The 27005-nt window shown below is 40.8% G+C and overlaps 1 protein-coding gene across 2 annotated transcripts in view; it reads right to left on the bottom strand.

Moving 5' to 3' along the window:
- GULP1 (GULP PTB domain containing engulfment adaptor 1) overlaps positions 1-27005 on the bottom strand; it is a 134107-nt gene that overhangs the window by 37523 nt on the left and 69579 nt on the right. For both annotated transcript variants that reach the window (XM_054380943.1, XM_054380942.1), the window contains exons 4-5: positions 15912-15983; positions 2475-2573 (exon numbers count right to left, since the gene is read on the bottom strand). In XM_054380943.1, the coding sequence (XP_054236918.1) occupies positions 2475-2573; positions 15912-15983 (171 nt within the window). The remainder of the gene's footprint in view (positions 1-2474; positions 2574-15911; positions 15984-27005) is intronic.

The following is a 27005-nucleotide window of genomic DNA, read 5'->3' as shown; positions in this document are numbered from 1 at the left end:
GCAGTTTAGATGTGAACTATTATCTATTAAAAAGTAGAAAGTTCCTTTGCAGCACCAGGGTTCCCAGATTGCTATAAGCTCATAAACAAGGGCTCACACTCTCCTTGCACACAATGGCTTATTCAAAAAAAGGGAGCACACAGGCAATCTTTTCTCCTTGCCTCAAACGGGTTCCCTTTCTCAGTTTTGACAGCCAATTTCTCCCATGTCTCCAAATCTTTCTCTCATTTAATCTCTTTCTGCTGTAGCTCTTTAACAGTTCAATAAAATAACACATGCTTCCTCTGGCTCTTTCACATTTATAGATGCACTTAACTACTTTATACCATTTAAGGACAGAATCACTTTTCTGCAATCCTCCTTTTCCAGAGTGACAGACAGAAAAGCAAGTCCTGACACATAAGATGGCCTCCTGTTCCTACCACAATTAACAGTCACCACATGAATATAAACCAATATTCCTCTGTAACAATGTTGATTTCTTTCAAAAACACCAAGAAAAACTGACTGAAATCTGCAATGACAACAATGTCACTTCCTAAAGCATCTATAAATTGTACAAATAGAAGGAAAACCTGATTCCATTTCACATCTACATGTAACTTTAAGAAACAAAGTGGAGGAGATAAACAGACTCATAGTCATTTGAGTTGTACTAACAACATTGCTAAGAGATTAGAATGTTCCTACTCCCCCAGGAGCTTCCATCCCACAGCTTTCTGTTAATTCTTACAGATCGAGTTAGGAAGACTAAAGCATTTTGGCATCTAAAACTCTTGTTTTAAAACAGTTTTCTTGCCAGGAGATGGGTTCAGTACCCTTTTGTGCCCTAGAAAGCAAGGCAAGATGAAAAAACTGCAATGGAAGTCGACATGGGTATTTCTTGTCCCCTCTGCTTATGAGCTCTTGAATTGTGGATGTATCAAGAGTGTAAAGCAAACACGGGCTGCAAGCAGAGACAGCCTTGAACTAAAGCTACCTTTTCTTAAAATGCATTACCACAGAATCATAGAATGGTCTGGGTTAGAAGGGACCTCCAAAGGTCATCTAGTCCAACCCCACTTCTACAGTAAGCAGGGGCTGCCTCAACTAGATCAGGTTGCCCAGAGCCCTGTCGAGCCTCACCTTGAGTATCTGCACGCACAGGGCCTCAACCATCTCCCCAGGCAACCTATTCCAGTGTTCCACTACCTTCATGGTAAAGAACTTGTTCCTAACATCTAATCTAAATGTACTCTTCTCTAGTTTGAAGCCATTGCCCACAACTATTCCGTAGTGATCACTCCACCACTAAGGAGGAGGTTTTAGTGAGGTGTTTGTCTCTTCTCTCTACTATCAAGTGATAGAACAAGAGGAAATGGCCTCAAGTTGCACCAGGGGAGATTTAGATTGGATATTAGCAAAAATTTCTTTACTGCAGGAGTGGTCAAGCGTTGGAACAGGCTGCCCAGAGAGATGGTAGTGTCACCATCCATAGACATGTTAAAAGAATGTGTAGACATGGCACTTTGGGACATAGATTAATGTCCACAGTGGTGGTAGGTCGATGGCTGGACTCAATGATCTTAGAGGTCTTTTCCAACTGAAACATTTCCATGATTCCAAGAAGCAGTAAAAACCAACTCCAACTCATTCAAATCCAACATTAACATACATATGAAAGATTTAAGAGCACTCAAGATGCTGAGAATTGCTGATTCCTGAAAAAATAAAAACAATTTTTAGCTTGATTATTTTTATCTCCTTATTCCTTTTCCAAGCTTGCAAGGAGGATGTTTTGCTCACTATATAACTTCTTCCAAACTACCAGAGCATGCAAAGGAACAAAAAACCCATCCATGGAATGACTCAGTGGAGTTGATGGCTGGAAAGGCAGACACTGTCATGGTGTGCCAGATAAAAAGCCTTTGAGAGTGCTTATGACCTGCTACATCAAACCTACAGGGAAATGGGTAACGCACCTGGGAAGCATCAGCATTCAGGAGGGGGGATAAAATAAATCAAATATAAAAAACACAACAAAAGGAGGAAAAAGTGAACAGGAAAGAGAGGGGCAAGTCCAAAGCAGCAGCAAGAAGTCACTGCAATCAAACTGTCTCTTCATGCATTTGGCAAACACCTACATGTGGGCATCTACATGATGGTGACCATTTGGAAAAGCATTTATCATATGCAGTGTTAATATTTATTTACTACAGTGTTTTCATCCTCCCCAGAGTTTCAAAGTTCTGGTGTGAAAGGATTAAAACCATTAAATCTTACATTAGCTGCAGCCTTTATTTTGGAGTATCATGTACCTGCCTGGGAAGGTGTTCCCCATGCATTGCAACAAGATGACATTTTTGGAAGGTTTTTCTGTGGACAGAATGGCTTCTTTATAACATTTTAAAATATATAAACCAAGAAAAACATTACAATCAGTTCAATCAGTACTTTACTAGTAGCTTAGTACCATGAACACTGAAGTCTCTTACCTTTGTTTTTGGATCTAGAATTTTTACACCATAGATTGAAATCTGTAACTCAACTTTGGGTGTCTTCTGGCCTTCAGATTTCTTGATATGTCTGGCAAACTAGAGTGAGAAATACAAGAGCAATCACATTTACATTTTCTTTACTTTTTATAACTTATTTCCTTTCCAAAGGCCTGAAGTTGTGCTTCCCTCCTTCAAAAGGCTCTTATAAAACAACAGTAACCATTCCCAAAGAAGGTCACAGAACACCATTTCTGACTGTACACTATAGAATATTCCTGCAATTCAAGAAAAACATATTTAAAAACCAACTTACCTGGTCCTCTTGCAAGGTATCTGCTCTTTATGCACCTCATTTAAGCTTTTTCAGAGAGAACAATAGAAACATGAACACTTTCAGGTAGTTTGTCAGCAGCTTGGTTGTTGAACAGCGAACACTGTTGTGTTTTCTACATCCCACTACTTTTATGCTCACTTGTCTACACCCCACCACCTCCCATTGGAACAGGCTGCCCAGAGAGGTGGTGCCATCACCATCCCTGGAGGTGTTCAGAAAATGCCTACACATGGCACTCAGGGACATGGTGGTGTTGGATTGATGGTTAGACTTCATGATCTTAGAGGTCTTTTCCAACAGAAACAATTCCATGATTCAATGTATGGAGGGCACTTCCCATATGTTACTGTAAGGAAAGCAGCTCTTTCAAACAGATTCAGTGTGAAAGCACCACAGCTGTCAGCACCTAGTAATACTTGATCATTTCCATCACACTTTCAGGATTTCTTTGCTAACAGTACACCAGAAGATGGCTAATTAACATTTCATGTGACAGGGTCAGGTAGTATGTTCTACTCGATACATTTTCCATCCCTGTAGATCTTGCCTTCTAGCTGCTAGGTCTGACTTGTCTTTCTCTCATGAATACTGCATGCAGAATAAGTAAGGTATCTAAAATTTACTCTTGCATGGCAGTTAATAAGTGGAATTGCAATTAAGTAAAGAATTTGGGTAATTTTCTTAGCAAAACCACAGAATTTCTCCGTATTTTACTCTGCTGCTGGCACTTCTCCTCTCAAGTCTTTGACTGCCTGGAATGGTATTTTCAAATGCTTCCAAGCCCTAACATTCTGTGATTCTGTGAAATAAGGACAATGACACACTGAAGGTCAGAGGAATTGGAGTCTCTGCTTCACAACTATATGTTTCAACACATCATCCTCAAACTTCCTTCAACTCAAGTATATTTGAGCACATAACTCACCATCAGTACAAATAAACTATATAAAATGTCAGTGAGGACACTGACTTTTACTGGCCTGAAGAGTCTAGGATGTCAACAAGGATGCAAACCTATCCTAAGAAGGGTTAGACCTGAAGAGAGAAGCCTGAAGTATGTTGTGACTGTGAAGTAGTTGGCTGTAGCTAACTGAAATCTCCCCTACAAACACCCAAACCACTGATTTTAAAATCATAGAATGTTAGAGGTTGGAGGGGACTTCCAGAGATCATCAAGTCCAACCCCCCTGCCAAAGCAGGATCACCTAGGGTTGCACAGGAAATGCATCCAGGCAGGTTTTAAAAGTCTCCAGAGAAGGAGACTCCACAACTTCTCTGGGCACTCTGTTACAGTGCTGTCACCCTCACTGTAAAGAAGTTTCTCCTCATGTTGAGATGAAACCTTCTATGTTCAAGTTTGTATCCATTGTTCCTTATTACTGTGCACTACCAAAAAGAGCTTGGCGCCCTCCACTTGACACCCACCCTTCAGATATTGATAGACATGGATCAGATCCCCTCTCAGTCTTCTCTTCTCCAGACTAAACAGCTCTCAGTCTCTCTTCATAAGGGAGATGCTCCAGTCTCCTAATCATCCTTGTGGCTCTCTTACTGAAATGATAGTTGAGGGTTTGGGTTTTTGCTTTGTTCCTATTCCTATGCCAACTAGTATTTAGGAAATCTTCCCATGAACACAACAGCTTTACACAATATGATCGTCTTCATTTATTTTAGTTCATTCTGCTTGCAGGCAGCTCTGTTCATGGCCAACTATTAAGCAGTTTTAAGAACCACCCCAAAAGCACACAATTTGCCCTATTTTCCCTTCCTCCCACTTCCCTTCCTCATTTAGAAAGCATGCTTATTTTGGCAAATACATACTTCATATACAGAGTAATGACAGGGGGGAGAGGGGGTGGTAGGGGTGGTGGTGATGTTTAAGGGACCTCCAGAGATTACCCAATACACCTAGATCAGGCTGCAGAGGAATGCATCCAGGAAGGTTTTGAAAATTTCCAGAGAAGGAGACTCCACAACCTTTCTGAGCAGCCTGTCACTATCAAAGTGAAGAATTTTCTCCTTAAGTTCAAGAGAAACCTCTTGTGTTCTATTCTTTTCCCATTGCCCCATGTCCTGTATCACTGGCCACCACTGCAGACTCCAGCCCCATGCTCATGACCTCCTCCCTTTAGATATGGATCAACATTGACAAGATCAGCATTGACAAGATCAGTCTCTTCTTCCCCAGGCTAAAGAGACCCAAGCCTCTCAGCCTCTCTTCATAAAGAGAGATGCTCTGGTTCCCTAATCATCTTGTGGCCCTCCACTGGACTCTCCCCAGTAGTTCCCTCTCTGTCTTGAACTAGAGGGGCCAGCAATGGACACAGTACTCCACGTGTGGCCTCACAGAGAAGAGAGAAGAGTAGTGGGCAGGAAGAACCTCCCCACACCTATTAGTCACACTCTGCTTAATGCACCCCAAAATAACCAGTGGCCTTCTTGGCCATGAGCGCATATCGCTGGCTCATGGTGAACTTGCTGTCCACCAGCACTGCTAAGTCTTTCTCCACAGATTTGCTTTCCAACCCCTATCTCCATACAAACCTATCCACAGTTCATTACTGACTGAAGCATCACATCAGCTAACAAGTATCACGTTTCACAAGTTAGGTTAAAAAAAAAACAACCAACCAACCAAACCAAACTAAAACCCCAACCTAAACCTTAGCTCTATGCCACCCCCAAACCCAACTTTTAAATGAAATACCTATTTTACACTTCAACAGCTAGGAATGATACAGTCACTGGCCAAATATTTATTAAGCTTTCTATAGGATGACTTGCTAGTGCAATCCAACTAGTTGAAAGTCATGCAAATCTCACATAGCTTCTACTCCTGCCTTTCTTCAGTGTGATGTATGTAGCTCTTCCAATATGCACTTCCTTTTCCTATCCTATTGATTTGCAAGCTCATTTTTAAGAGCATGTTTAGAGTATACTTGAATAAAGTTTAATTCTATTCCCATCCCTTTAATTAAGATGGGTAATTTCATCTGCATAGTTTTAAATAATACAATAATAATCATCATCATCAGCATCATCATCAGCATCATCATCATCAAAAAACATTTTGTAAAAGATAAAATTTAAAAACCTAATCACTGGACTACAGGAATTTGAGCCAACAACAATTTTTCACTTTCTAGGATAATTCAAATGTGCTATAGGAAAAGAATACTTTTTTCCTTAATGCAAATCACTAATTAAACTCCCCTCACCCCCCCTGAAATCTGATTTACATTTTACACTACCAATTTAATCTCTTGATTTTTAAGTCTCTGCTTCACAAAACAGGAAAAGGATAGGGCAGCAATCAATGTTTTTTTTTATTTTCTAGGATAATTCAAATTTGCTATAGGAAAAAAATATTTTTTCTTGAATGAAAATCACTAATCAAACTCTCCTCCCCAAATCTGATTTGCATTTTACACTACCAATTTAATCTCTTGATTCTTAAATCTCTGCTTCATAAAACAGGAAAAGGATAGGGCAGCAATCAATGATTTTTTTTTTTTACTTCCTAGAATAATTCAAATTTGCTATAGGAAAAGAAATATTTTTTTTTCTTTAATGTAATTCACTAATTAAACTCTCCCCCCCAAATCTGATTTACATTTTACACTACCAATTTAATCTCTTGACTTTTAAGTCTCTGCTTCACAAAACAGGAAAAGGATAGGGCAGCAATGCATTTTTTTTTTGTTTTCTAGGACAATTCAAATTTGCTATAGGAAAAAATATTTTTTCTTTAATGCAAATCACTAATTAAACTCCCTCCAAAAATCTGACTTACATTTTACACTACCAATTTAATCTCTTGATTCTTAAGTCTCCACTTCATAAAACAGGAAAAGGATAGGACAGAAATCAATGATTTTTTTTACTTCCTAGAATAATTCAAATTTTCTATAGGAAAAGAAATTTTTCTTTTCTTTAATGCAAATCACTAATTAAACTCTCCCCCCCAAATCCGATTTGCATTTTACACTACCAATTTAATCTCTTGATTCTTCAGTCTCTGCTTCACAAAACAGGAAAAGGATAGGGCAGCAACCAATGGTTTGTTTTTATTTTCTAGGCTAATTCACATTCGCTATAGGAAAAGAAATCTTTTTTTCTTTAATGAAAATCACTACTTAAAACTTCCCCAAAAAGTCTAATTTGCACCTTACACTACCAATTTAATCTCCTAAGTCTCTGCTTCAGAAAACAGAAAATGACAAGGGCAATCCAGGTTTTATTAGCACAGATTTTTATTCCCAAGATGAGTATAAAACTTACATTGTCTTTTTCAGATACATTTACTCATCACCCCACACTCTGCCAGCTTTCTTTTCTGATTTATAACTTGAAGATGTTCTTTTATCAGATAAAGCCACATTTGTGGTCCATTTTCAGACTACAACAGGGCTCTGCACTCGTCTTGCTTTGCTATGTATTAAATGGAACAACCACAAACCCCACAGCTCCCCTGGACAGTTTGGTCATCCCAATCCCCAATGTACTTTACAGTGCACAGAAACACACCTGTGCAATAGGTAATCCTAGGACACACCATGATTTGGACCAGCCTTGAGCTTAAGTGAACCCTGGCTTTTTGGAGATGGTCCTTTATAAACAAGATGCTTTGGGGAGACCTAATAATGACCTTCCAGTACCTGAGGAGTCCTACAAGAAGCATGGAAAGAGACTGCTTACAGAGGCCTGTAGTCATAGGACAAAGGGCAATAGTTTCAAACTTGAGAAGATTTGGATTGGATGTTAGGAACAAGTTCTTTAACATGAAGGTAGTGGAACACTGCAACAGGTTGCCAAGGGAGGTAGCTGAGGCCCCATCCCTGGGGATATTCAAGGTGAGGCTTTACAGGGCTCTGGGTAGCCTGATCTAGTTGAGGCTGCCCCTGCTGACTGCAAAGGAGGTCAGGCTAGATGACCTTTGGAGGTCCCTTCCAACCTAAGATTCTAGGAAGAAAAGGCATAATTAACATTTGATTTGACTGAGTTAAAGCCATAGTGTATATGTTGAGTATGATGATGAACTGCTTGGTTTCCCCACTGTAACCAATCTCAGGGTCCTAAGCAACAGCTGTAGCATGGAAACTTTTTAAAGTAAGTAGACTTGAATAACTTGCACAACTTTTAGAACAGCTGGCCAAAGCTTGCTCCAAGTAGTCAAGAAGTCTCACAACACTGAGGAAGTTTCAGAAGATAATTTTGTGCCAATACAGACTGAACCAAATGACCCTTCCACGTCTCCACTCTCAACAGGCATAAATCAAGTTCAAGAACTAAAGAATTCAAGCGTGATGAAATTAATAATGATCAATATGGATTTTACAACAATAACAAAAAATGCAGCTTGTCAAAACAGACAAAGCATTTGACTGAGATTTGCATGCCATTATATTCAGGAAATGAAGCAATGCAACCAAAGCATTAGTTAAGTTAGTTACATTAGTCTCCAGATGCAGCTATAAACAGGAAATTGTCATTGGGAAGATATGTTTCTAATGTATTCCAGCAGGATTTATTTCTTAAGCATGACATTACTGAACAATGACCAGGAGGAGAAGAATTACTGATAGACTCCTCAGGCAAAAAAAAAAAAAAATGGGGAGAAAAGTAACTGATGATCTGAAATCTAACAATTTCAGAGGAAGCTTGCAGACCACTCAGGCTGATGGAGGGGCAAATAACATGGAGAACACCTCAACAACTAGACCATCACAGATTGCCTGTATGCAAACAAAGCACCTCTGCTGCAATATCAACATATGGGAACCACCTCTGTTGCAATATCAAATCCTACAAATGGGAAGAAACTTTGTTTCTTGGGAGAATACCCTGTGAAGATGGCATTAAGAAAGCACTGATGTCCTGGGAAGCTTTCTTCTAACTATGGACCTTCTCATGAAACTAAAATTGGGGAAACAAATGCAATCCTTGGAAGTTCCAAGAAGATCCTTAAGAAGTCATAATGTGCTAGATCTACATCAGCTGCTTGTGACAAAGTACTCAAATTTTATGTTCTGAGGTTTTCAGATGCAGAAGGATGTTGGCAAAATGAAGAAAGATCACAGGATATTTGCAAAAGTTAGGAGAGGACTGGAAACCATCAGATCAAAACCAAGCTAATGGTGAAAGAAAAACACAAAAGAGTATCTTCAACACGGACACCCAGAGAGAAACAAGCTTTTTAGCTGAGACAATGAGCTTTTCAATCAAAGGTGCAGTTACTTTGTTCATGCTTCTCTTGCCCACCCCTTGCTCTGTGTATTAACAGATAATGTGCAGATAGTGATCAGCAATTTCTTTCCTGTCTGACCTTCTCTAGAACACCAGGCTCAGCCACCTCCCAGACTTCAGAAGAGTTTAAACAGTAGATCCTAACATTTAGCTATCATAGAACGGTTTGGGTGGAAGGGACCCAAAGGTCCCTTTAAAGGTCATCTAGTCCAACTCCCCAACTAGATGATGTTGCTCAGAGTCCCATTCAACCTGACCTTGAATGTCTTCAGAGGTGGGGCCACATCCACTACCTCCTTGCACAACCTGGGCCAGAGTTCCACCACCCTTGTTGTAAAGAACTTCTTCCTCATGTCCAATCTACATTTCCTCTTCTCTAATTTGAACCCACTGCCCCGTATCCTATCACTCCAGGCCTTTGTAAACAGTCCCTCCCCAGCTTTCCTGCAGGCCCCCTTCAGGTACTGGAAGCCCTCTGTAAGGTCTCCCCAGAGCCTTCTCTTCTTCAGGCTGAACAACCCCAACCCTCTCAGCCTGTCTTTGTAACAGAGGTGCTCCAGGCATCTGATAATTTTTACGGCCCTCCTCCAGACCCCCTCCATCGGGTCCATGTCCTTCAATAGTATGGCCAACATACCCTCCTATTTTTTCTACTCATTCCTTCTACCTTTCTGTGAAGAACTTTCTCCTCACCTAGAGCCTAAACTTCTCCTGGCGCAGCTTGAGATTGTGTCCTCTTGTTCTGCCACTGGTTGCCTGGGAGAAGAGACCAACCCCCACTGGGTACAACCTCCCTTCAGGTAGTTGTAGAGAGCAAGAAGGTCTCCCCTGAGCCTCCTCTTCTCCAGGCTAAACACCCCCAGCTCCCTCAGCCTCTCCTCACAGGGCTGTGCTCCAGACCTCTCCCCAGCCTCACTGCATTTCTCTGGACACGTTCAGGTGTCTCAATGTCCTTCTTAAATTGAGGGGCCCAGGACTGGACACAGTACTCAAGGTGTGGCCTAACCAGTGCTGAGTTCAGGGAGAATGGCTTCCCTGCTCCTGGTGGCCAAACTATTCCTGACGCAGGATGCCATTGGCCTTCTTGGCCACCTGGGCACACTGCTGGCTCATGTTCAGCCTACTGTCAACCAGCTGCCAAAGAGAGGAAAAGGCTAAAAAAGCCACAGATATACAGACTTGAATATCCCAAAAATTAGCTGGGTAGGAAAAAGCTGTCTCAGAAATACATTTTCATGGAAAACACTGCATTCAGTTTTCCAAACACACACTGGACTAAGAGGATGGCTGTGGAGCTCTTGACCACAGTGTAGCAAACAACCCAGCACAGTCTTTTTTCAGTCTCTCACTTCCTGAAGGCTTTGTTTTGGTTTGTTGGTATTTAGTTTGGTTTTGTTGGGTTTTTTTGTTTGGTTTTTTTTTTTTTTTTGATGCAGTGTGTTGGTTTTTTTTGTTTAGTGGTGTGTTGGGGTTTGGGAGATTTGTTGTGATTTTGGTCATGGGTTTTTTGTTTATTTGGGATTATTTTGCTTTTGGGTTTCTTTTGGTTTGGAGTTTTTTTGGTGAGAAAGACAGAAGGTGTATTTGCTTCTTCAACTCTTCTCATCTGATCTGATTTAGTCTTCAGGCTGTCCTTGGCTGATCAAGAACCACACATTCTGCTTTCCCCAGGACTTCAAAGAGAACAGTCATGGCTCTAAGGCTGGACTGGAAACCTCTTTATCCCAATATTAAAAGATTTTCTGTACTCCACCCTCCTCTGTCCTTTCAACAAGAAATTAAATCCAGTTTTAACATAAAAGAGGACTCCACAAAAAAGAGTCACTGATGGTCTGTCAAGGGCATCACAGCATGGGTTGAGATTTGTGAAAGCACACTCTTCACTTTGTGTATCCTCACACTTCAAGCAGCTGCTGAAGAATATTTCAAGTGGCTTCCCAGTGATTAATTCTATTTATCTCTGATCATTTTCAATAATAGAAGAATAGAGGAGGAGAAAAGGAGATGGAATTGAAAGCTGGGTAAGAAAAGAGTCAGGTCCTCACAAAAACTTCTCTTTGAAGACTGTAAAAGGAACAACTCAAAGCTCAGGTGTTTACTTCTGGTTTCTCCTTAACATCCCTTCATGACTTTTTTTTACTACTGGTCCGGCTGTGCTGCACTTTCCATCCTGTTCTCACCTCTGGCTACCCTTTGAGCAGTTTTTGAGAAGCACCAAACTCACCTCCACAGTCTGATTTAGAATTTCTGTCCTTCAAGTAAAGTTATCAATTCACTTCATAAAACAAAGTGTGACTTGACATGTATGAATTCACACAATGTAGACATGTCCTGATACAAAATCTTGGTACTATTTTCTTTAAACATGAGTTTGGCTAGAAAAAGGGAAGGAAGAAGTAAGTTTTAACAAATTATGTGAATGATTCACCTAATCATGAAAATAAAAATCCACATTTTAAAACATTAGTGTCCAACTTTGGAGGTTGTAGCAAGGTGGGGATGAATTTGTTCTCCCAAGTAACAAGACATGAGGAAATTCCAGCAGGGGAGGTTTAGGTTGGACATTATGAAAAATTTCTGGACAGAAAGAGTTGTCAAGCCCAAGAATGGGCTGCTCAGGGAAGTGGTGGAGTCACCATCCCTGGAAGGATTTCAAAGATGTGTAGATGTGGTGCTGAGGGACGTGCTGTAATGGTGACAAGCAACTCTTGGGTTTGTGGTGAGATTTGATGATTTTAAAGGTCTCTTGCAACCAAAATGATTCTGTGATTCTATTCTATGATTCTGTATCTGCTTATCTTCTCTTTCAACTTTCTTCCATTGCAGTACAGCTTCAAGAGCCTTGAAAACACGAAGGGAAATCCCAACTAGACAAAAGTGTTACACAACCCTCTAGAAAAATAAAATATAGATCCTTGATAAAAACCTGTATATTCAGATTGCAACTAAGCCATCAAAACTGTCAAGTGCTTAGAAAATTTAGCAGTAATATTTGGGATGAAAGAAGTACAACTAAGCATCAAGAAAAACCTCCTGCAGGCGATCCTATTTTCCTGCAGAACATCAGCTCCACCTGCTGGGATAAGTCAGTTCATGGAACTGTGAGCTACAGTTCCGCACAAACCTGGTTTGTTCTTTGTGCTGTATCAGTAAAGAGCTTTTGATTTCAAGAAGAGCTGTATGCCAAATACCCTTTCTGACACAGTTTGATGACATGATGGCTTCATAAAAAACAGATTACAGCACCAGCATTTCAGCATCTATATGTCCCTGTGAGCACATCACTTGAAGAGATTATTAATGCCATGTGTGCCAGTTGCAAAAATAGCTCCTAATATTCAGAGTCAGCTGTCTTTCTGATAGATATTAATTTCCATTACAAAATTACAATTAACAACATTGTGATCAAACCCAAACAATAATTAAATAACCCCCAAATCAATACAGTATCACAAGCTATACATCTTTTAAAACCTCTCCTACTCAAAAAACCCCCACCCAAACCCAACAACCCACTACATGTGTTTCCTTTCAATACAGGACTTCAGTTTCCAAGCTGTCTTCACTGGTTAAAACTCTTGAATTAGCATTTTCTAAAACCAAGCTAGGGATGTGTGGATAATAATGAAATCCAGGACCTCTAGGCTTCTCTTCAAAGAATTCAGATGCACAACATAAATCAACGTTGAAATCAGGACTGTTTCAAATGCAAAACCTCCTTATTGCTCTCTGAATTCTGCTCCAAGAGTTTTCAAGTCTTTCCAAAAGCTGTCCTGAATTACTTTTGGGAGCTTGCTAATATAATTGTGATTATGTAAGAGCCTGCATAATACCTAACAGCTAAATTCCAAACTTCTGAGCGTGAAGAGAACAGTGGAATTCTGGCAGCAACATCTCTGCAAGGTGGTTTATTTACAGAACATGTGTAGAAAGCTAGAACAGATACCTACATGCTCCAATGGCATTACAACTATACACAAAACCCCTCTAAATTTTAGTGCTAGGTTGACAAATGTTTTTTTCCCAACAAGGGAAAATAATTCTGGCTCTTCCTATGCTTCAGAGAACAAGTAGCTTGAAATCCTTTTTAGATCTGCTTTCAGAGAAGACTGTTTCAAGGTACCAAGTCACACCATCCAACCCACCCAAAGCCCCCAGTGATCAGTGAGAGCCCAGGCTAGCCTAGAATTCTATCCATGAGACAGATACTCAGCAGCTGCCTTACTTAAGAGGAGTATGATAAAACATCATTAAAATACAATCAAAGCTTCTCCATTGCAGGACCTTATCTGGACAGATTTCTGCACAGAATTAACTTTCCTCAGGGTAACGGAGTTTCATAAACACAAAGAGTCCAACACACCAGCTTCAATCCAGTATTAGCCTTATACTGTAGGGAGGCACAGAAGAGACTCCTACATTTCATTTCCACTGGCAGCATGCTGCAATGGTTAAAAAAAGTCATACTTGTATTAGCCTAAACCACTCAAAACCAACTGGGCAATAAAATCTCTGACCAGCTGCAGTAGTGTAAATCTTTTTTTGGCATACAACACTAATAAATGACTAAGCAAATCTTTACAGGCAGCTGTACCATTTTGGTAGAGCAAAACCACTGGCAATAAATCCTGCTTCAATATCTTCACACAATTACTAATCAGTCTTGTAGAGAAGGCTTTTTTCAAGGGAAACCTCAGCCTTAAAATCTGAGCTAAGTGAAGTGTTCCATGCCTTATTCCTTTTTTTTAAATTATAGTAGAAACAGAGAATCTAATTTCTCAATATTGATTCCCAATTTTTTTCTGTCAATGTCTGAGGAGTTTGTGTTTAAATGAATAATGAAAACCCCACAAAAAGTTATGCAAAGTGCAATAGTAGGCAGAATAATTTTGACATCTAAAGAAACTACTGCTCCAATAGCTCTAAACATCTAAGCATGAAACATTGCAATTCCACATCAATGTCAGTTAGCTGACAAATAAAATCAGCATTCCCTACCACAACTCAAAGCATCTAAAGAGCTTTAAGCTGTCACTCAGTCATGTCAAAACCATGCTATGTGTTAACAACCCTCAATAAGTCATTTCACTCAGATACTTTCTGTCTACTGAGTCCCTCAGTACCCAAGCACCATGAAAAAATTGTGTCTGATTTGCTCAGCCATGTACGTGAACTAAGCACAGAATTTGGGTGCACAGACATTTTCCAATGAAACATGAAGACCTGGAGGACAAGGCATGAATGCTCCTCACCATAAACAGGCTTGGTTTGTAAACCCTGTTCTCTCATTACAGCTCTGCCATAGAAACACAGAATGGTAGAGGTTGGAAGGAATCTCTGGAGATCATCTGGTCTAACCTCCCTGCTAATGCAGGTTCACTCAGAGCAGTTGCACAGGAATTTGTCCAGGAGGGTATTGAAAGTCTCCGGAAAAAGCTACTCTCTGGGCAGCCTGTTCCAGAGCTCTGTCATCCTCAAAGTAAAGTCTCTCCTTCAGTTCAAGTTAAACCTCCTGGTTCTAATCTGTGCCAGTCACTCCTTGTCCTGTCACTCGGCGTTACTGAAAAGCAGCCAGACCCATCCTCATGACCTCCCCAATGTACCATGACCTCCAGATACATTACCAGTTACCAAGCTGGAGGAGGAATCACCTTTGTGCCAGTGCCACAAACCTTCATCTCCAGTCTGACAGTCGGTTTAGATGGATCAGACACATCAGGTTTAGGTGAAGAGCAGTCAGGGACAGCCAGTACCCACAGAGCAATCACAGACCACTTAGGGGGTGGTTTGGCATTCTTAGTCCTGCTCCCTAGCACCACCAGCTTACCTTAACTGGGTGGACTCTGTTTTGTATCAAGAGGCACCTCACCTAACTGGAGCTTATGGGAAACAACTCACAGCCCAAAGAAGTGGAGGAGAAGCATCACTGAAGTCACTAGCTTTTTCAGTCAAGGAAGAGCTCCTTTAATTCTCTGCCAACACGTTTAGAGTGCCATAATTAGAGACAGTCAATAGCCATAAGGTGAGGATGGCAGCTCAAACAAATTGTTATTACCTAAGTGTGTTCCAAAGAACAAGCACTATACATTAAGGTACATAAACTTTATACTATAAATAATTGTACCATCTAGGAAAGAACTAAGCAGATAGACAGAAGTGATTCTGCCACTCTGCTCTGGTGAGATCTCACCTAGAATATTTTGTCTAGCTCTAGGGCCCTCAATTCAAGGACATGGACTTGATGGAGAGGGTCAAGAGCTGGACTACTAAGCTGGAGCACCACTCCTACAAAGACAGGAAGAGGAGCTGGGGTTTTTCACTGTGGAGAAGACTCTGGGAAGAGCTTACAGGCCTTCCAAGACTTGAAGGGGACCTACAAGAAAGCTGGGGAGGGACTGTTTACAAGTACATGTAGCACTAGGACAAGGGGCAATGGTTTTAAAATAGAGAAGAGCAGATGTAGGTTGGACATTTGGAGGAAGTTCTTTACTATAAGGGTGGTGGAACACTGGCCCATGTTGTGTAGGGAGATAGTCGAAGCCCCATCCCTGGAGATATTCAAGTGAGGCTTGGTGGGGCTCTGAGCAACCTGATTTAGTTGGAGATATCCCTGCTTAGTGCATGGGTTGGACTAGCTGACTTTTAAAGGTCCATTCCAACCCAGTGTATTCTATGATTCAGTGATTCTGTACATATTTGTAAAGCAGAACATCTGATAACAAAGCAGTCAGGAGTCTAGGAAAAGCAACTGATTCTAGAAGCAATGAATTCACCTGGAAACAAAAAGCATCTTACCTGGGACAACAGGTTAAGAATACATTCAATTGGTATGTCATTAAAAAATTCTTTCTTACCTTTAACTTTCTAACAGCATCTCTTACAACTTCTGTGCCTTTTGGCTGCTCCACTTCTGTACTGCCAAGAAACTGAGAAGACAGCAATTGGTGAGAATAATGTTATGCACTGAGAGGCCCTAATTAAATCAAATCATCTTATTTTTCACTGATTTGTGTATAATCTTTTGGAAATACAATTGTTTCAAGACTTGATAAATTACAAATCTCCATACACCTACTTACTAATGAAGATAACTACAAGAATTCTGATTAGACAAATATAAGTTAGCTTAAAAAAAAAAAAAATTACCTGGATTCTATACAAGTCTGTAAATTAGAGGTTAAGCATCTTCTTCCACTGAGAAATTGTCATTTTGGTAAAATGTTCATTATTTTCCAAGAGAGATAATGTGTCCCCAAATCAGTGATCTAAGATACTTCCCATGGATCAAATGAGCCAATGGCTTGGACTGTGTTAGTAAAATTTTTTCATGCAATGATGCAAGACAAATTAAAAAGGCCTGATTTTGCTCCCAGAGCTGCTTGGCACAGTAATTCACTTGATTTAAAGACCACATCTGGAATATTGTGTCCAGTTCTGGGCCCCTCAATTCAAGAAGGGCTTCAGGGAACTGCTTGAAAGAGTCCAGTGCAGAGCCACAAAGATGAAGAAGGCAGTGGAACATCTCCCTTATGAGCAAAGGCTGAGGGAGCTGGGGCTCTTTAGCTTGGAAGAGGAGAGTCAGAGGTGACCTCATTCATGTTCATAAAGATTTGAAAGGCAAGCGTCAGGAGGACAGTGCCAGGCTCTGCTCAGTGGTGTCTAATGATAGGGGCAATGGGTACAAGCTGGAGCATAGAGGGTTCCATGTGAACATAAGGAAAAGCTTTTCCACAAGGAGGGTGACATAGCACTGAAACAAACTGCCCAGAGACGTTGTGGAGTCTCCTTCTCTGGAGACACTCAAAACCTGCTTGGATGCATTCCTGTGTGATCTGGTATAGGTGACCCTGCTCTGGCAGGGGGGTTGGACTGGATGATCTTTTGAGGTCCCTTCCAACCCCTAACATTCTGTGATTCTGTGAAACAAGGCTCATATTAAAAAAATAAATGAAATCTACTAGAGATTATATTTTTACCAGGTAAGGTTTTAACAAAATCCTACCAAACACTTATTAATAGCCAAAACATGACACTTGGAAAGGCCCTTACCAGCCCTGTATTTGTACACTGAAATGCCTTTATGTTCGGTACAACAAAGGTACAGTAATCCTGCATCTGTGCTATGATATCATTTTGAATTCCTCCATCTTCACATTGAGATGCAGTTGATTTATGCCACACCCTGTGCCTCTATATGCCAAAATAATGCTAGCAAGAAGATAAGAAACTCCCTTTCTTCTCAAATTTCTGTGACATGATGCATAAGTATGTACAATTTTTAAGTTTTAGCAGTTTCAAAAGGGCTTGAATTTTCCATGCCACAAATGCTTTCAACGCAGCAACTCTGAAGTTTTAAATCTTATTAAAACTCTAACCACACGTTTAATGTAGTCAGTAAGCTTAGCTTGTACTCCTGCAAAGAAACTTTGCAGCTCTACCAATAATCAAGTCTCATTAGAACTTTGTCACTGACTCTGATATATGAAGTGCCACCCTGAATACAGCAGTGTGTAAATCAAAACACCATGCACATCTGCTGCCCATAGTCTCCACTACTACAATTCTCCAGCTAATAACAAAGCAGAAACCTCTACTATTGATTTGATGTCTTTCATGTAACATCTCTGATGACTTCAGTAAATGGAGAGCATCTTCTTGCCTGGAAAAGTGACAGCTGCAGAAAATGCATACAGAGAAAGAAATACAATTCTTGGACATCATGGATATTACATGGGACACAGAAGGGGAAAGGTGAACAAATATACGTGAGCAAATGTACATAAATGAAAAACTAAAAAGGTAACCAGAAGCTTAAAATAGACAAGAAAGAAAGTAGGGAAGGGTCAGATGAGAGCCTAAGAGGAATGCTGGCAACAACAGGGATCTGTACACATGCATATTTATACACCACACGCTTGGCACAACACAAGAGGCAGCAACATAATTGCTGGAAGGGCTATGAGCAGGCCAGGATACATTATATACAGCACAGAAACCCTGCCTACAACACAGGATATCACAGCTGGAAGAGGAGACAAGGCTCTAATTGCTGTAAGGTTTCCAAGCAGGCCAGGATGCGTTAGATACAGCACAGGATTCCTGCCTACTACACAGGGTATCACAGCTGGAAGAGGAGACAAGGCTCAGTGAACGGAGAACACGGCTCACTGCCGCCCATGGAGAGGCAGAAGATGGCTGAAGACACTTCACCCACACATGCTTCCTAGGATTTTTGTAGTTTTGTAATTGGCAGCTCCAGAGCCATTATCAATGTAAGCAGCCTGGTACTTCTGCACACAGATTTAGGGCCACACCTTTTGTGGAATTGTGTTGAGCACACTTCTAGGAGCTCTGGGGTATGCTGCCTTGCCTGCAACCACATCTCTGGAAGGGCACAAGGCTGCCCTAGATTTCTTGCTTACTTCAATCCAGGTTACTGAGATCCAAGACAGCAAAACGTATCTCAAAAACAATAGAGTCATCTTCTCTCCCCATCCCTCTGAGCTAGCTCACTGTGATTCAAAGTCCAAGAAAGATCCAATAAATCCCAGCATCAGACCAGTCTTTCCATGAACATTAACTTCTACAAATACTGTTTTCCCAGAGGCTTGTCCCTTGTGCTAATTCACATTGCTGCCCTCGAAACTGTAAGCACCAAATTCAGCTTCTGCGGTAGCTGGGGAATCTGTTAAATGTTACTCATTTTTTAAGCCCTTACTAATGCTTCCAACAGAAGATATTAACATTTCTGATTGTGGAAAGGAGGGAGAAGCAGATATCTAAACAGAAAGACAAACTGCTGAAAGCAGAGGTTTAAACGACTAGCAAAACCTGAAGAAACACACACGGACTGGGTTTGCTCACCAAGGCACAAAATAAATAAACAACCAAGACCCAAAATATATGGGAACATCTTGAGCATGATATCAATATTTATGAAACATCACCTAGCCCACCACAGACCTTCCACCAGTCATTTGCAATGAACTGCCTGTCAGGTGAGCGCTGGTTTTGACATTAAGCATCACTGCTGGAATTTTTACTGCTCTCAGCAGTTCTGGGATGGATTAATCTTATGCTTAATAAACTATCTGGCGTATGAAAACACAGTCAGTTGCATCTAATTCAGAAATACAAAGAAGATTTGTAGCTGTATCCATCAGAGATGCCTAGACCGTGCCATGGGTTGCACTGTTTGTACCTGAGATTTATACCTCTGTTATCTGCAGTTCTATTTTATTTACTCAGGTAAGATCAAATTTTAGTGAGACCAGCTTATACATCCCATGCCTGACCTTTGTAAGCTTTTTTTTTGGTAAGAAAGCAATAAAGAAAAAAAAATCAGCAATTAAGAGGAAATACTGTGAACATTTGTACTAATCAAACTATGAACACAAAATATGAATTTCCAATCAAAACAAGTTATTTTCTGATTTTAACATACCAATGACTAAGCAGTATGGGCTTAACATATAGTTAATGTATTAACTGCAGGCTTCTTGTTGCTTACAGAGCATCTACTCTGTATCTTTTCTGTGCCAGGGAAGGTTTAGATTGGATAGTAGGAAAAAATTTCTCTACAGAAATAGTGGTCAGGTGTTGGAATAAGCTGGCCAGGGAGGTGGTGGAGCCACCATCCCTGGAGGTGCTCAAAAAACACAGACATGGCACTTCGGGATATAGTTTGGTGGTACAGCATTCGATGATGCTGCATTAACAACCTCAGAAGATCTTTCAACCTTCTTGATTCTATCTTATTTTGTTTAATATCAGGTACCAATTACTCTGGCATTACTTGTAATAGTTAAGCTAAGCAAACACAAGTGTATTTGCAAAGCTAAGGCTTTGGAGGACAAGCTCAGTGTGAGCAAGGCCTCTGTGTGTGTATAATCCCTAGCACAATGCATGCACTGCCACCTCTGGGACTTCTAAAGTAAATAACTACCAACTACCAACTAATTCACCATCCTCATGAAATGGGGAGATGGCTGCCTCCTTATGGCCTTTTCAGCAGCTTTTTCGCACCAAATCTCACACGCACCCTGTGAACAAATATTTGTTCTATCAGGAATTTGGTACAGCTGTGGCATGAAGAGTACAAATATTCACCCTGGAAGACTTTCTGCAATACAAATTTCAAAGCAGAGTTGGTAAACATGAAACTTCCCTTTTCAAGATCAGGTCCCTTTAGGATGCAATACTGATGCAGAAGTCTAGACGGAAACTGGAAATGTCAGCAACTGATCACTTCAGATTCCCTCCTGCAGCTATGGCCCTTTTGCAGACCTAGCTGATGAGGAACAACAACCTAAAAGTGCAATTGTTCCTGAGAGTCGAGCTAATACAACTCCTATGCTTCATTTCAGAAGAGAGAAACAGAATCACAGAAACATTCAGGGTAGAAAAGACCCTCAGGATCACCAAGTCTGACCCAGAACCCTAAGGGTCTACAAGGGTCACCCCTAAACCAGACCCCCAAGCACCACATTCACACCTTTAAACACATCCAGGGTTGGTGACTCAACCACCTCCCTGGGCAGCACATTCCAATGCCTGACCATTCTTGCTGGGAAACAAATTTTCCGAACGTCCAGTCTAAACCTACCCAGTCACAGCTTGAGGCTGTTCCCTCTTGTTCTATCACTAATTACCTGGGAGAAGAGACCAGAGACCAGCACCAGCAACATAATATAATGTAGCAGTTCTCCTCCAGATCATTCAGAATTAATGCAAGTGAATAAATGCATTAAGCGTTCATTAACATCAAATACAGATGACAAATATTTACATACGATTGTTACATTTATTTACTGTTTGCAACTAGTAAAAGGGTTATACTTGAGCCTGCTGTGCTTCATGCATAGTAAGCCAATTTGAACAAAAATGATCAATAATTTAGGCATGCCATCAGACTTAGCTTTTAAGATACAAATGTAGTGTTTAGTGCTAATGAGGACATTTAATTTTTTGTGTAACATAAGGCAAGCCAAAGCAATGTTTTGCCCATATAAATGACCAGACAGTTTTCACTGTAGTTAGCCATTCTGCCAAACACATGCCCTACAAAGCTGATGTAAGGTTATTTTTCTAATATTTTACTTATTGTGATCTCACTTGCAGCTGTCTATAATCAGAAGTAACATTTATGAGGTCAACAGATTTTATCAGTCAAAACAGTTTAACTGTTCCTTTCAAGTACATTAAGGCCTTTTCTTTCCTCACTGGTGTTTGCCATTTAAAAAGTGAGCTGTTGACCAGCTATATACAAGACAAACACCTCAGATCAAACTGTTTATAATCTAATATCAGCAGACAACCAGATGTACTCACTCCACATGCAGAGATTGGCAAGATAGTGCAGCTGCAGAAGATTAACAGACACTATTTCATCATATTAGAATCAACAGCAGTTTCACCATTGACAGCAACTGGGAGAATAATTCAGCCCTGTAATGGCCAGGAGAGCTCTTACACAACAAACCAGTAAACAGACCCTTCGTGGAAACCATCTCTTCCTTCAGAACATAGTTGAGAGGGAATTTTTTCCTATGCATTTAACCTGAGCAAAACACATTTTGGTCCAATTCCACAGCAAAATTGTTAAAAAACGCTTTTAGAGTTGTACTTTGGCTGAAGAAACTGTTAAAAGAAAAGGTAAGCCTTTTTTATTATTCTTTTGCTGGCTCAATTAAAAGCCAATTCAAATGCAGGGCAGCCTCAGGCACAGAGAGTCCTTTACAGTTCTGACATGTCTATTGCTGTTATTACCTGCCCAAGAGCTATCAGTTGGGTCAGGTGAATTTTTCAGGTTAAGAGTTCACTTGATTTCCCTGCTATTAACAAGACACACTCCAATAATTCTTCCTCCTGTCAGCCTACATTTTGACCCTCCACATTCTACTTTTGGCTTGTGTTTTTGTTTGGTTTTTTTTCTTTGTTTAGGGTTTTTTGTTTGGTTTTGGGATTTTTTGTGTGTGTGTGTTATGTTGTTGTTGTCGGTTTTGTTTACATGCAAAATTTATCCACAGGTGTTTTTCTTCAGAACCTCAAAGGGACACAAAAACCTCTGTCTGACGCTCAAAAAAAAGTTAGCATTGCCAAGGTAAAAAAAAAAAAAAACAAAAAAAAAACGCAAACAAAAACCATTAAACTTAAAACTTTTCTGAGAAATAGTTTTAGGTGCACTTTTGGAATATTTAATGTAGAGTTCCACTCTTCCAGTAGAGAGCAGTGTAGGATATTTTAATAATAAACCAACAGCTTTTTTCGATTGGCATCACATTTCAATCTTTAAAAAAATACCCAGCCTTTGACACTGTCACATTTCTTCACTACTCTGAAATCCCATGGCATTAAAAGTTCTCTATCATGGAGATTTAAATGCAACTATATGAAAAAGCACCCGCCAATAAAGAAAGGGGAGGAAAAACAATGCAAAATTACTGGGTACCTTCTGTCACAACCTGACAAATCAGCTCCTTCTACAGGAGAAGTTGAAGGGATGTTGATTTACCGATGAAAGGAAGAGAAATGTATCCACCTATCATCAGGGTGATGGTACAGAACATAAAATGAAAATGAAAGAAGTGGCACCAGTTTTGAAGCCGTACAAAAAACAGATGAACAAATTCTAAGCTGTTAATCACTTCCTAAGACAGGTTTTCACAGAATCACAGAATGTTAGAGGCTGCAGGGGACCTCAAAAGATCATTCAGTCCAACCCCCCCTGCCAGAGCAGGATCACTTACACCAGATCTTACACTTACACAAGAATGCATCCAGGCAGGTTTTGGATATCTCCAGAGAATGAGACTCCACAACCCCCCTGGGCAGTCTGTTTCAGGGCTCCATCACCCTCACAGTGAAAAAAATTTTCCTCATATTTCCATGGAACTTCCCATGCCTCAACTTCCACCATTGCCCCTTGGGCATCACTGAGCAGAGCCTGACTCTATCCTCTTGGCACTCACCCTTTACATCTTTATAAAGATGAATGAGGTCACCTCCCAGTCTCCTCTTCTCCAAGCTAAAGAGCCTCAGCTCCCTCAGTCTCTCCCCATAATGGAGACATTTCACTCCCCCAGACATCCTTGTGGCTCTGTGCTGGACTCTTTCAGGCAGTTCCCTGAGGTCCTTCTTGAACTGAGGGGCCCAGAACTGGACACAGTGTTCCAGATGTGATCTCACCAGGGCAGAGTAGAGGGGGAGAAGAACCTAACTAACTGCACCGCTTCTAATACACCCTGGTATGGCATTGCCTTCTTGACCACAAGAGCACCCTGCTGGCTCATGGTTAACCTTCCATCCACTAGGACCCAGCCTTGCCCACCTGAGCCTTCTCTGTCAATTAACCAGTAGTACAATACGGACTATAAAATACACACCTCTTTCTATTTAGGGTTCTTTCTCTTTCCCCATCCTACAGCCCAGTTCCCTGCCTGCAACAGCTTCCTTGGTTTTCTTGCCAGAATACATAAATGTTTGGATTTTTTTCCTTTTAGAGTACTAAAGGTTTTAAGGTATCTCTAGCAGTACCTTAAAAATTGCCTCTCCCAGGCTTGATGGCTGCTCAAATGAGAGCAGAAATCAAGCTCACCCCATGAAAGTATGAGAGAGAAAAAAAACCACACACATCAGCATATTCCCTGAATATCCCCTGCTTGTCTGACATGTAAGGTTCTGCACAAATGGTGACTCTGACACAGGAAAAAAATTCTATGCATTTTTGTGAGGAAGCATTCAAATAACATAAAAAAGGTAAAAAAAGGAATGAATGCATGACTAAAAATATAAGGACAAAAAGTGGCTCCTCTAGTGAAAAAATCTTCTTCTGGAAAGCAGCCATTACCAGATTCATCAGCAGAATTAAGCCAAAAGCAGACAACACAGGAGTGAAAATATTTACAGTAATTGAGATATAAGGAAATAAATACCTATTTGATAATCTATTGGAGTGCTGAGGGGGCAAAGAGAGCAGAGAAAAGGCTATCAAATAAGTAATGGGTAACAAAATTTTCCAGGTGGTGATATAAAAACCATAGAGCTTAATTTTAAGTAATCTCTCAAAAAGCCACACTGTTTTAATCTGTACTTTCTTCTGTTCTTCAGAAGTGCAGTAACTAAGAACTCTTCAATATCAAATGTGTAAGCAATCCCCTGTCTTTCAATTTGATGCTAAGAATAAATAATGAAGAACATAACTTTATAATTGAAGTTCAAAGTATCTTTGAACAGCTGATGGATTTAGACAATATAAACATTTCCCTGGAGCAGTAAACCTCAGCAGGGTCTGGGTGTGGTTCTTGCCAGGAACTCACATTCTGGAAGAAGGAATACCTAGAAATATTCTAGTAAAGATGCCCAAGAAACTGAGGACGTGCGAGGGATCTACTTGAGAGAGGCCGAAGGAGTGCTACAAGGATGATTAAGGGACTGGAGCATTGCCCTATGAGGAGAGGCTGAGAGCCCTGGGGGTGGTTAGTCTGGAGAGGAGAAGACTGAGAGGAGATTTAATAAATGTACATAAATATCTCAGGGCTGGATGTCAGGAAGGAAGGGACAGCCTCTGCTCTCTTGTGCTCTGTGACAGTGTAAGGGCACAGGAAGTTCCACCTCAACATGAGGAAGAACTTCACCGTAAGGGTCACAGAGCACTGGAACAGGCTCCCCAGAGAGGTTGTGGAATCTCCTTCTCTGGAGACTTTCAAACCCTGTCTGTCTGCATTCCTGTGTGACCTGCACTATATTCTACAGTCCTGCTCCAGAGGTCCTTTCCAACCCCTAACACCCTGTGATCCTGTGAGTGTCCTAGTTACATCCATACCTGTCTTCTAACCCATGTTTAGCTTTGATGAGAAGAAAAACTACATAGCTGCTCACTAGGAAGAAACCTGAAGCGTGGCCCAAATAAGCTGACTTTAGCTTGGTGCAATTTTAAGGTCAAAATAATGAGAAAAATTATACTGAGTCATATTCTTTATCGAGTCTCCCTGCATTTTAATCTACATCCAGATGGGACACACTGAAGGGCACAGAAAAAAAGAAAATACAACAGGAGTATACATTTATATTAACAGAACCAGTCTGTGTGTAAGCAGAACTTCAGGAGAATTTAGGGCAGACCTCCTATGTGCTCAGAACTTAGACCTTCCTGGGAGAGATCAGTGTGGTCATATGCTAAGGAGGCTATCAACAAGGATATATTTAAACCCAGATCAGATTGCACCACAACTATCAAAGCTGTTCTCTGCATAAAACTGTCTAATCCTAAAGGCAAAAATCATGTTAGGAAATACAGCTAGTACCTCCCCAAGGAAGACAAGAGCAGGCTGGATTAGAGAAAGAAAGCAGAAAAGTTAAAAAGCCTCTCTTGTCAGGACTGTCACCACAGAAAATACCAGTTTTTCAACCAAAAAACCCCAACATTATTTCTTCAGTCCATCAACCTACACAGCACTGCAGAAGCACATTCAAACCACATCATGCTTTGAAGAGCTGTCAGGCTGAATGTGAAGATTATAATGGAGCTGAGAGGGAGGTGTGTGGGGTGTACACTGCTCACCCATGGCATATACAATTTTCAGCCACCTTACAGATACCTGGATTTTTGCCACATGCTGAGAATACACGCAGCTATGTGCAGACCTACTGCCACTTTAGACAGCTGGATGAGGAAAAAGTGGTTCTGTGGCTCTGCTCTGCAGACTTGCTAGCTGGAGCTAGCAGCTCACTGCTGGGCTAAGCGAGCTCTACATTCCCAACCCAGTGCAGGCACAGAGGCAGAAGCAGGAGGGTAACAGGAATGTCCTTTAGGGATATTCCAACTTAGAGGAAAAAACAAACAAAACCAAGCCAGCAAGCTTAAGTCATTTTGTAGAAAATTATTTTAAAACTTTTGATGTAGAGAAAAAGGGCTTAAAAAGGAAGATTTTAGCCATGCACAAACGACAACAGTGCTAATGTTAGTAGTGCATCACACTGAAGGGCTATTTTACTTTTAAAGTTTTACACTTCCCATAGCTGATAAAAAAAAAAAAACAAACCAACAAAAACCAACCAAACAAAAATCCCCACCAAACAAACCAACCAACCCCAAAACAAAACAACAACAAAGTAATCAGCAAGACAAATGAACAAACAAAAACCCAGAGAGAATATTTGGCATGAAATATCTGGGTAGATTGTTTCTTCAGCTACCTCATGGGTTGACCATTGAACTCATTGCTGCTTTAGATAACCAAGATAGGTCTCTCAGCTTAAATGCTAAAAAAAGAGGAATCTTTACTTCTCTCCTGAGTACAGACCTATCTTCCAGGCCTTTACTACTTTTCACAGTCTCTATAGCCTGTGGAATTGGGATATCAGTCAGTTACATCTCTATAGCTCTTTTACTTTACACATGCAAACAAAGTCTTCTCTGACATGCTTCACAGTGAAATTCTGATCTATGCATTTTGTTAGCTGCCTAAAGCCCCTGCTAACCATCCCCATGCAAGTATTTTGGATGTACAAAGGTAGAATTTGAAGACTTGACTGCTTACAAGCACAAGAAGCATTAAAGAACTCATCGCCCAGTGAATAAACACAGGAGTGACATATGGTCTGTCCTCCCTGACTATCTCCTACCACAGGAGGCCTCAGGGAAGGTGCTGAGCACATCTTGCCTGGCAGCTTGCTCCATTACCAGAGATACAGTCAAGATTCACAGCAAGCAAAACCCACAGGCATCAGGAAAGGAGGAGGCTTGGGAGTGTTATACCCAAGTAGGAGAGATGTGGGTGGAGATTACTGAGTGCAGTAAAGGTGAGGGCGGAGCTGGACAGAGGGGCAAGAAGCTTGAATAGAAATCAGAAGAAGAGTAGATTTAGACTGGAAATTAGGAAGAAATTCTTTCCAGTGAGGGTGGTGAGACACTGGAACAGGCTACCCAGGGAGGTCAGCGATGCCCC

Source organism: Indicator indicator, chromosome 5 (genome assembly GCF_027791375.1).
Source record: "Indicator indicator isolate 239-I01 chromosome 5, UM_Iind_1.1, whole genome shotgun sequence".
In the NCBI taxonomy this organism is placed as follows: domain Eukaryota; kingdom Metazoa; phylum Chordata; class Aves; order Piciformes; family Indicatoridae; genus Indicator; species Indicator indicator.
The sequence above is the reverse complement of the archived record's forward strand: the minus strand, read 5'-3'. Positions and strand labels throughout refer to the sequence as shown.